Source organism: Mya arenaria, chromosome 2 (assembly GCF_026914265.1).
Source record: "Mya arenaria isolate MELC-2E11 chromosome 2, ASM2691426v1".
In the NCBI taxonomy this organism is placed as follows: domain Eukaryota; kingdom Metazoa; phylum Mollusca; class Bivalvia; order Myida; family Myidae; genus Mya; species Mya arenaria.
This window is the reverse complement of record NC_069123.1, coordinates 57,141,639-57,152,571: the sequence shown is the minus strand read 5'-3', so window position 1 is coordinate 57,152,571 and position 10,933 is coordinate 57,141,639. Positions and strand designations below refer to the sequence as shown.

General features: G+C 37.5%; 1 protein-coding gene and 1 pseudogene across 1 annotated transcript; both read right to left on the bottom strand.

Annotated features, from left to right (window-relative positions):
• Positions 1–918: 918 nt before the first annotated feature.
• Positions 919–5,873, bottom strand: LOC128216113 (rho GTPase-activating protein 19-like; annotated as a pseudogene).
• A 62-nt stretch (positions 5,874–5,935) lies between these two features.
• Positions 5,936–10,881, bottom strand: LOC128216102 (rho GTPase-activating protein 19-like). Its single transcript, XM_052922694.1, has 7 exons — positions 10,791–10,881; positions 8,392–8,622; positions 7,820–8,116; positions 7,226–7,656; positions 6,674–6,898; positions 6,218–6,370; positions 5,936–5,983 (listed from the first exon to the last, which is right to left on the bottom strand). The coding sequence occupies exons 1-7, from the start codon at positions 10,879–10,881 to the stop codon at positions 5,936–5,938; spliced, it is 1,476 nt and encodes a 491-aa protein (XP_052778654.1).
• Between the last annotated feature and the right edge of the window lie 52 nt (positions 10,882–10,933).

The following is a 10,933-nucleotide window of genomic DNA, read 5'->3' as shown; positions in this document are numbered from 1 at the left end:
AAACACAAGAACTCTCTTTAAATTGAAAGTGCACGAACACATTCACCAAATAACACTGGTCGAAAGTGTTAGCAAAACAAATGGGGAAATAGTATAAATATGATCATTGACTCGACTGTTTCATAAAAGTATGAACGTTGTTTAAGGTACTACGTCCATCTTTTCTGGTCGACTATTTCAATTCCACATTCAAACTGATCAACAAAAGAAAAAATGTATATTTCTATATTTTTTGGTGTGGTAAATATCACTCATATTATAATATAGTAAATATATACACATACATAGCTTGTGTACCATAATGGTGAATCTTAATAAGTATCTATAGCAATACATTATTTATAGCACTATTTCAACATAACTTTAACAAAATGAGAGAGAGAGAGAGAGAGAGAAGAGAGAGAGAGAGAGAGAGGAGGGGGGGGGGTGAGAGATATATTACATACAATATATGGTCTCATGATAAAGAAACCATGGCGCTAGCTACTAGACTTCCCATCGTCATTACACTTATAATGCTTGATTTCGCGACGTTTTCTAAGTAGCACAATTTAACAGTATGATTAAACAGCATACTGAAATACTTTTAATAACACTAAGCTTGTGTCTAATTCTTCTTCGAATCCTGACTGCCAGACAGGTTAATTTGAGCACAATTTAGCAATAAGGCAGTGCAGTGAAAGTAATTACTTCTCAATATATCTAATCGTTCAACACTCAAAACAAGTACTCGAGGCGTGGTTTCAGTGCATGTAGCAACAAGCACTATGAAACACATGGAACCCGGGATCATTGATGCTCTTCTTGAGATCCGGGACGGTTTTCACCGCCTGCGTGATGGATGACACGAGCGACATAGGTCTTGTGATGGTTCCATGAGCGCATAGCCGGGCTGCGTGAAGGAGCGGAACTCTGGTTTCATGTAGATGCACCAAGGTCGACGATGTGGACAGCTTGACTGTGACGCTGCAAGGAGAAACAATAGTTGATTCAAAACAGTCCCACTCATTTAAATTTGTTTATTATCACAATCATCGTATTTTCTTCTCCTCGGAATAAATCTTGTTATCGATAATAAATTTGTTTTTTTAAATGTAATTAATATTTCTGATTTCTTTAAAAAACAGTAAGTGCTAAATTGTTATACTGTTTAAATGTCTATTTTAATGTTATCGATATCTTTATCATGTGTACCTACCAGGACGGGTGTGTATTTATTGTATGGGGTATTTAAGTATGTTGATGTTGGCGACGCTGTTTTCGGTGATGACAGGGGAAGTCACGCTTAACTTCAATTCTTCGTCGTCGTCGCGCAGGTTATGTAACTTGACATTCGACAGCAGGGGGAGGTGCTTTCTAGAGGATGAAATAAGGAAATATTAAATAACGCAATCATATTTTTGCAAATAAACAAATCGCTTATGCTTAACACATGCAAAGATTACTAAAATCTTACTTTATAATAATTGTTTTTCGTAACTTTATCCCAATCTTTTTTTATTAAAACAGCAAGAACGTATGCGTTCTATGAATATATTTCTGAGTTATGTTTTATCTACATATTACTTTCACAAACTGAATACACGTTATATCCGTTTGAATGATTATATCTTTCATGTTCATGTTAAGGTAACAATTTAAGCATTATCTGGTGCGTACCTTTATTGATTCGCCGAAGGACCTACTGCGCGAATGGTTTCCCTTCTTGTGCTCTTTTGCACATTGCCGACACGGTTTAAAGGTTTAAGGAGTTTCTTTGCAGAATGGACATGGGCAATCAGCTGAGACAGGACAGTCTTTGTGTCCTGTGCGCATTTGTACTCCTCAGGGACTTTCTCTCCGCGAACATGTAGACGGTGTTCACGGCGCTCGAGCTGCGGTTCTGGAAAATACAACATTGGTGGTTCACATCAGTTATCACGTCTGCCTTTTCCTTCAAGACTTTTAACAAATAAATTTTGGAGTAATATATTTTGAGAGTATAATTCAACGTTTTTAACATATGTTTTAACATTTGATATTCAACGTAGTTGTTGGGTGAATATAATCTGATTCATACAGTTTCTAGCATTTTCCCAATATGAAAAAAATATGCTGTTTGATAAAAAATATCCAATTAATGATGGCGGCTTAATTTGCACTGTTCAACCCAATTTTAAATAAACTACCATTATATAATAATCAACATGGTACATCGCCATTGTTCTCACCTTCGCCTTCTGTATATTTGCGCGGTCCTCCTCGTTGCAGTCCTGAGCGGCGAGCAGCTCCATGCTCGGGTTCTCCCTCTCCTGCCAGAAGTTAGCTACGTCGGCTGCAATCTCGCGGGGGACTTTGAAGATTGAATCCGTATTCTCGATCATCAGCGTGACGGCGTTGCTCAGGGTTCCAGAGGCGCTCTGAAGGCCCTCGGCGGAAAGCTTTCGGGGACAGACGATGCTAGGTGCGAATACGACACCGAGGGATGTGGCGGTCATCTTGTTCTCTGGGCAGCTTGCGGTGCGGTGCAGCAGCTTTAGGAGGGTCTCGAGGAATGCGGCGTTTTCCGGGGCAGCAGCAACATCAGCATCTGAAGGGACTTGATTTGCTTCTCCAGTGCGCGCTTTTCCTCTTGCTCCGAAACACACAACTTGGTCATGTCTGAAATGGAGATGAATTCAACGGTCTTTAAATATTGGAATCAATTGAATATAAGCATTTTGATGTATTTATTTTCTAAGTTAATTTACTTCTATGATAGATCATTCTCAACACCATTCAGCTATTCATGACATGAACAATCACTTTCTTGACTTTTACTTACCAGCTATTTTGAGGTGAGCCTCGTAATGTTTGTGAGTGAGCAGAGGGTCGGGCATCTCAGAGAGGATCTGCTTGAGGACGGTGGCCACGTCGTGGGGGGAGAACGTGTTATCGTCAGGTTGAAGTCACCAGTATTTCCAAGAACCAAACCCTTGAGAAGTCTTTGGCGGGCCACGTTGCCAGTCTTGCGGAAGATGCCCTCGGTCTTGAGGTTTTCTGATTGGGAGAGGTAGTCCACAAACTTACTCATGGCGTACACCAATTCCTTCGATAACGCGGTCGAGCTAGCGCTGCGCTCTGGAAGGAGAGAGAAGAAATTGTGAATACTGGATTGGTAACACACGATCGAGCAAAAAATAAATCTGTATACATTACACAATTGAATTTGCCCAAAATCATTGTAATATCCAAAGTCAAAAGCTTTTGTTGATGTGTGTACATGATTTCAGAGTTCTCATTTTAGACATTTACTTCACAGGCGTGAAAATTTCCCTTCGGTTATCCCTGAATGCTTAAACTGGTTATTACCAATTATGCTGTCTTAATCTTTCATATACACTTACTATCCCAAGTAATTACCTTTCTTCTTAGAGAGTATTGTGGTGGCATTCTTCTTGTTAGCGTTATGGTCGGTAACGTGGGTTTGAACGATCTCGTCGAGTTTGTGGTCGTCCATATGGAGAAGACTGGAAAGGTGTGCCTTGCAGAACGTCGCTATCTTCTCCGGCATGGCGTCACGGAGACGCACTACCCCGCGCTCTGCCTCGGTCGGCCCGCTTCTTTGGGACTCAATCTCACACAGGTCTTTGGCTGAATTGAAACAATATTTTTTTAACAATTATATTGTCATTAACATATCAATGTTGCTTATCAAATACATTATCATTATTAATCAAACTACAAAACTTCAAATAATAATAATAATAATAATAATAATAATAATAATAATAATAATAATAATAATAATAATGGTAAAGGGAATATCTTTTATTAAGTACTTACATTTCAACATAGCCTTCAGGTTGCACTTTTTTATTAGATACTTTTCCTTCATTTTTGTAAACTTTTCAGAAGCAGGTGAACACTTATTAGGTGTACATACCATTCTGAACTAGGTTCAGTGTGACTAAGTATTAAATTAGAATTAGGCAGTCACTCAGATGATTTATTTTTTCTCAAATCCAAACACTAGCACTCTTTAGAAACTTTTTACACCTCCAACAATTAAACAAGCCCTATAACAAGTATCTTTAGCAATGTAACAAAACAAATTGTGCTCAATATAGATTGAAGGGCTTTTGCTACTAGCTGAAGTACTTGAAATGATTGTTTCTTTAAGACTGAAGTGACAAGAAAACCAAGGAGTTTATATAGAAACAAAGTCAGTAAATATCAATTAACAGACAAACAGGAAAAGGACACACTTTCGTCAAGTCAATTTATGAAAACAATAGACTTAAGTGCCTATCACTTAAGAACACAAAGGTGGCAATTAACGCCAGGTAAGTGCAGTATATAAGTGTGACCGTCAGTCCGTCCAACTGTGTGTGTGAGACCCTGATGCCAATTAAGACGAGGTAAAACAATGGACAGGTTGTCTCTCGTCTAGACTAGACTTTTATGTAATTAAAATTAATTTACAACCACTTAAAACAAATGTCTGAAATTAAAGATTATTTCTTGTTATAATAAAAATGCATTCTGCTGGTAATTAAGTTTATTAGTCTGAATAATTCAAGTATGACTTTAAGGCAAAGAAATAAAACTTCATGTTAAAACAATTATGTAAGCTTGGAATATCTAAGTACAATCAAAGAATGAATTCAATTTTGAGTCTTTGGTGTAGATGAATTATAATTCAATGAAACACCGTGAAGTCGTGAGCACGTGTGAAATAAACTACAGTCTTGCACTAAAATCAACAGATATTCTGTTTCTTTTATGTTTGTTTTCGGCGATTTATTGGTATTCCGTTTTATTTTTCTAAATACCCACTTCTTCAAAAAAAAGACGCGGCTACTCTTGGGACGCCCCATTCGCACAGCTTTTAATAGCCGATGACGTAGACTGTCGGTCCTACTCCGGTGTGTCGGAAATAGTTTTCATTTTTTTTAATTTGCTTATTATTTTCTTGTGTTTAAGTGCAAACAGTTTATATGCAGTTATCAATAAATTCGTATTAATGTAGTTATGTTTCAAATGTTAATAGTAAAAACAGTAAACACAAGAACTCTCTTTAAATTGAAAAGTGCACGAACACATTCACCAAATAACACTGGTCGAAAGTGTTAGCAAAACAAATGGGGAAATAGTATAAATATGATCATTGACTCGACTGTTTCATAAAAGTATGAAACGTTGTTTAAGGTACTACGTCCATCATTTCTGGTCGACTATTTCAATTCCACATTCAAACTGATCAACAAAAGAAAAAATGTATATTTCTATATTTATTTTGGTGTGGTAAATATCACTCATATTATAATATAGTAAATATATACACATACATAGCTTGTGTACCATAATGGTGAATCTTAAATAAGTATCTATAGCAATACATTATTTATAGCACTATTTCAACATAACTTTAACAAAATGAGAGAGAGAGAGAGAGAGAGAGAGAGAGGAGAGGAGAGAGAGAGAGAGATATATTACATACAATATATGGTCTCATGATAAAGAAACCATGGCGCTAGCTACTAGACTTCCCATCGTCATTACACTTATAATGCTTGATTTCGCGACGTTTTCTAAGTAGCACAATTTAACAGTATGATTAAACAGCATACTGAAATACTCTTAATAACACTAAGCTTGTGTCTAATTCTTCTTCGAATCCTGACTGCCAGACAGGTTAATTTGAGCACATTTAGCAATAAGGCAGTGCAGTGAAAGTAATTACTTCTCAATATATCATTATCGTTCAACACTCAAACACAAGTATTCGAGGCGTGGTTTCAGTGCATGTGGCAACAAGCACTATGAAACACCTGGAACCCGGGATCAGTGATGCTCTTCTTGAGATCCGGGACGGTTTTCACCGCCTGCGTGATGGATGACACGAGCGACATAGGTCTTGTGTTGGTTCCATGAGCGCATAGCCGGGCTGCGTGAAGGAGCGGAAGTCTGTGTTTCATGTAGATGCACCAAGGTCGACGATGTGGACAGCTTGACTGTGACGCTGCAAGGAGAAACAATAGTTGATTCAAAACAGTCCCAGTCATTTAAATTTGTTTATTATCACAATCATCGTATTTTCTTCTCCTCGGAATAAATCTTGTTAGCGTATAATAAATTTGTTTTTTTAAATGTAATTAATATTTCTGATTTCTTTAAAAAACAGTAAGTGCTAAATTTGTTATACTGTTTAAATGTCTATTTTAATGTTATCGATATCTTTATCATGTGTACCTACCAGGACGGGTGTGTATTTATTGTATGGGGTATTTAAGTATGTGATGTTGGCGACGCTGTTTTCGGTGATGACAGGGGAAGTCACGCTTAACTTCAATTCTTCGTCGTCGCGCAGGTTATGTAACTTGACATTCGACAGCAGGGGGAGGTGCTTCTAGAGGATGAAATAAGGAAATATTAAATAACGCAATCATATTTTTGCAAATAAACAAATCGCTTATGCTTAACACATGCAAAGATTACTAAAATCTTACTTTATAATAATTGTTTTTCGTAACTTTATCCCAATCTTTTTTCATTAAACAGCAAGAACGTATGCGTTCTATGAATATATTTCTGAGTTATGTTTTATCTACATATTACTTTCACAAACTGAATACACGTTTATATCCGTTTGAATGATTATATCTTTCATGTTCATGTTAAGGTAACAATTTAATCATTATCTGGTGCGTACCTTTATTGATTCGCCGAAGGACCTACTGCGCGAATGGTTTCCCTTCTTGTTGCTCTTTTGCACATTGCCGACACGGTTTAAAGGTTTAAGGAGTTTCTTTGCAGAATGGACATGGGCAATCAGCTGAGACAGGACAGTCTTTGTGTCCTGTGCGCATTTGTACTCCTCAGGCGACTTTCTCTCCGCGAACATGTAGACGGTGTTCACGGCGCTCGAGCTGCGGTTCTGGAAAATACAACATTGGTGGTTCACATCAGTTATCACATCTGTCATTTCCTTCAAGACTTTTAACAAATAAATTTTGGAGTAATATATTTTGAGAGTATAATTCAACGTTTTAACATATGTTTTTAACATTTGATATTCAACGTAGTTGTTGGGTGAATATAATCTGATTCATACAGTTTCTAGCATTTTCCCAATATGAAAAAATATGCTGTTTGATAAAAAATATCCAATTAATGATGGCGGCTTAATTTGCACTGTTCAACCCAATTTTAAATAAATTACCATTATATAATAATCAACATGGTACATCGCCATTGTTCTCACCTTCGCCTTCTGTATATTTGCGCGGTCCTCCTCGTTGCAGTCCTGAGCGGCGAGCAGCTCCATGCTCGGGTTCTCCCTCTCCTGCCAGAAGTTAGCTACGTCGGCTGCAATCTCGCGGGGGACTTTGAAGATTGAATCCGTATTCTCGATCATCAGCGTGATGGCGTTGCTCAGGGTTCCAGAGGCGCTCTGAAGGCCCTCGGCGGAAAGCTTTCGGGGACAGACGATGCTAGGTGCGAATACGACACCGAGGGATGTGGCGGTCATCTTGTTCTCTGGGCAGCTTGCGGTGCGGTGCAGCAGCTTTAGGAGGGTCTCGAGGAATGCGGCGTTTTCCTGGGGCAGCAGCAACATCAGCATCTGAAGGGACTTGATTTGCTTCTCCAGTGCGCGCTTTTCCTCTTGCTCCGAAACACACAACTTGGTCATGTCTGAAATGGAGATGAATTCAACGGTCTTTAAATATTGGAATCAATTGAATATAAGCATGTTGGTGTATTTATATTCTAAGTTAATTTACTTCTATGATAGATCATTCTCAACACCATTCAGCTATTCATGACATGAACAATCACTTTCTTGACTTTTACTTACCAGCTATTTTGAGGTGAGCCTCGTAATGTTTGTGAGTGAGCAGAGGGTCGGGCATCTCAGAGAGGATCTGCTTGAGGACGGTGGCCACGTCGTGGGGGGAGAACGTGTTATCGTTCAGGTTGAAGTCACCAGTATTTCCAAGAACCAAACCCTTGAGAAGTCTTTGGCGGGCCACGTTGCCAGTCTTGCGGAAGATGCCCTCGGTCTTGAGGTTTTCTGATTGGGAGAGGTAGTCCACAAACTTACTCATGGCGTACACCAATTCCTTCGATAACGCGGTCGAGCTAGCGCTGCGCTCTGGAAGGAGAGAGAAGAAATTGTGGATACTGGATTGGTAACACACGATCGAGCAAAACATAAATCTGTATACAATTGAATTTGCCCAAAATCATTGTAATATCCAAAGTCAAAAGCTTTTGTTGATGTGTGTACATGATTTCAGAGTTCTCATTTTAGACATTTACTTCACAGGCGTGAAAATTTTCCTTCGGTTATCCCTGAATGCTTAAACTGGTTATTACCAATTATGCTGTCTTTATCTTTCATATACACTTACTATCCCAAGTAATTACCTTTCTTCTTAGAGAGTATTGTGGTGGCATTCTTCTTGTTAGCGTTATGGTCGGTAATGTGGGTTTGAACGATCTCGTCGAGTTTGTGGTCGTCCATATGGAGAAGACTGGAAAGGTGTGCCTTGCAGAACGTCGCTATCTTCTCCGGCATGGCGTCACGGAGACGCACTACCCCGCGCTCTGCCTCGGTCGGCCCGCTTCTTTGGGACTCAATCTCACACAGGTCTTTGGCTGAATTGAAACAATATTTTTTTTAACAATTATATTGTCATTAACATATCAATGTTGCATATCAAATACATTTTCATTATTAATCAAACTACAAAACTTCAAATAATAATAATAATAATAATAATAATAATAATAATAATAATAACAATAATAATGATAATAATGGTAAAGGGAATATCTTTTATTAAGTACTTACATTTCAACATAGCCTTCAGGTTGCACTTTTTTATTAGATACTTTTCCTTCATTTTTGTAAACTTTTCAGAAGCAGGTGAACACTTATTAGGTGTACATACCATTCTGAACTAGGTTCAGTGTGACTAAGTATTAAATTAGAATTAGGCAGTCACTCAGATGATTTATTTTTTCTCAAATCCAAACACTAGCACTCTTTAGAAACTTTTTATACCTCCAACAATTAAACAAGCCCTATAACAAGTATCTTTAGCAATGTAACAAAACAAATTGTGCTCAATATAGATTGAAGGGCTTTTGCTACTAGCTGAAGTACTTGAAATGATTGTTTCTTTAAGACTGAAGTGACAAGAAAACCAAGGAGTTTATATAGAAACAAAGTCAGTAAATATCAATTAACAGACAAACAGGAAAAGGACACACTTTCGTCAAGTCAATTTATGAAAACAATAGACTTAAGTGCCTATCACTTAAGAACACAAAGGTGGCAATTAACGCCAGGTAAGTGCAGTATATAAGTGTGACCGTCAGTCCGTCCAACTGTGTTTGTGAGACCCTGATGCCAATTAAGACGAGGTAAAACAATGGACAGGTTGTCTCTCGTCTAGACTAGACTTTTATGTAATTAAAATTAATTTACAACCACTTAAAACAAATGTCTGAAATTAAAGATTATTTCTTGTTATAATAAAGATGCATTCTGCTGGTAATTAAGTTTATTAGTCTGAATAATTCAAGTATGACTTTAAGGCAAAAAATAAAACTTCATGTTAAAACAATTATGTAAGCTTGGAATATCTAAGTACAATCAAAGAATGAATTCAATTTTGAGTCTTTGGTGTAGATGAATTATAATTCAATGAAACACCGTGAAGTCGTGAGCACGTGTGAAATAAACTACAGTCTTGCACTAAAATCAACAGATATTCTGTTTCTTTTATGTTTGTTTTCGGCGATTTATTGGTATTCCGTTTTATTTTTCTAAATACCCACTTCTTCAAAAAAAAAAAAAAGACGCGGCTACTCTTGGGACGCCCCATTCGCACAGCTTTTGATAGCCGATGACGTAGACTGTCGGTCCTACTCCGGTGTGTCGAGAAATAGTTTTCATTTTTTTTTAATTTGCTTATTATTTTCTTGTGTTTAAGTGCAAACAGTTTATATGCAGTTATCAATAAATTCGTATTAATGTAGTTATGTTTCAAATGTTAATAGTAAAAACAGTAAATACAAGAACTCTCTTTATATTGAAAAGTGCACGAACACATTCACCAAATAACACTGGTCGAAAGTGTTAGCAAAACAAATGGGGAAATAGTATAAATATGATCATTGACTCGACTGTTTCATAAAAGTATGAAACGTTGTTTAAGGTACTACGTCCATCATTTCTGGTCGACTATTTCAATTCCACATTCAAACTGATCAACAAAAGAAAAAAATGTATATTTCTACATTTATTTTGGTGTGGTAAATATCACTCATATTATAATATAGTAAATATATACACATACATAGCTTGTGTACCCTAATGGTGAACCTTAAATAAGTATAGCAATACATTATTTATAGCACTATTTCAACATAACTTTAACAAAATGAGAGAGAGAGAGAGAGAGAGAGAGAGAGAGAGAGAGAGACATATTACATACAATATATGGTCTCATGATAAAGAAACCATGGCGCTACCGACTAGACTTCCCATCGTCATTACACTTATAATGCTTGATTTCGCGACGTTTTCTAAGTAGCACAATTTAACAGTATGATTAAACAGCATACTGAAATACTTTTAATAACACTAAGCTTGTGTCTAATTCTTCTTCGAATCCTGACTGCCAGACAGGTTAATTTGAGCACATTTAGCAATAAGGCAGTGCAGTGAAAGTAATTACTTCTCAATATATCATTATCGTTCAACACTCAAACACAAGTATTCGAGGCGTGGTTTCAGTGCATGTGGCAACAAGCACTATGAAACACCTGGAACCCGGGATCAGTGATGCTCTTCTTGAGATCCGGGACGGTTTTCACCGCCTGCGTGATGGATGACACGAGCGACATAGGTCTTGTGATGGTTCCATGAGCGCATAGCCGGGCTGCGTGAAGGAGCGGA

Coding starts and splice junctions, on each gene's coding strand:
- LOC128216102 (XM_052922694.1), bottom strand. CDS start 10,881: ATGTCGCTCGTGTCATCCATCACGCAGGCGGTGAAAACCGTCCCGGAT. Junction 8,623..10,790: donor CGGGTTCCAGGTGTTTCATA/GTGCTTGTTGCC, acceptor GTTTCAATTCAG/CCAAAGACCTGTGTGAGATT. Junction 6,899..7,225: donor CAAATATACAGAAGGCGAAG/GTGAGAACAATG, acceptor TGTATTTTCCAG/AACCGCAGCTCGAGCGCCGT.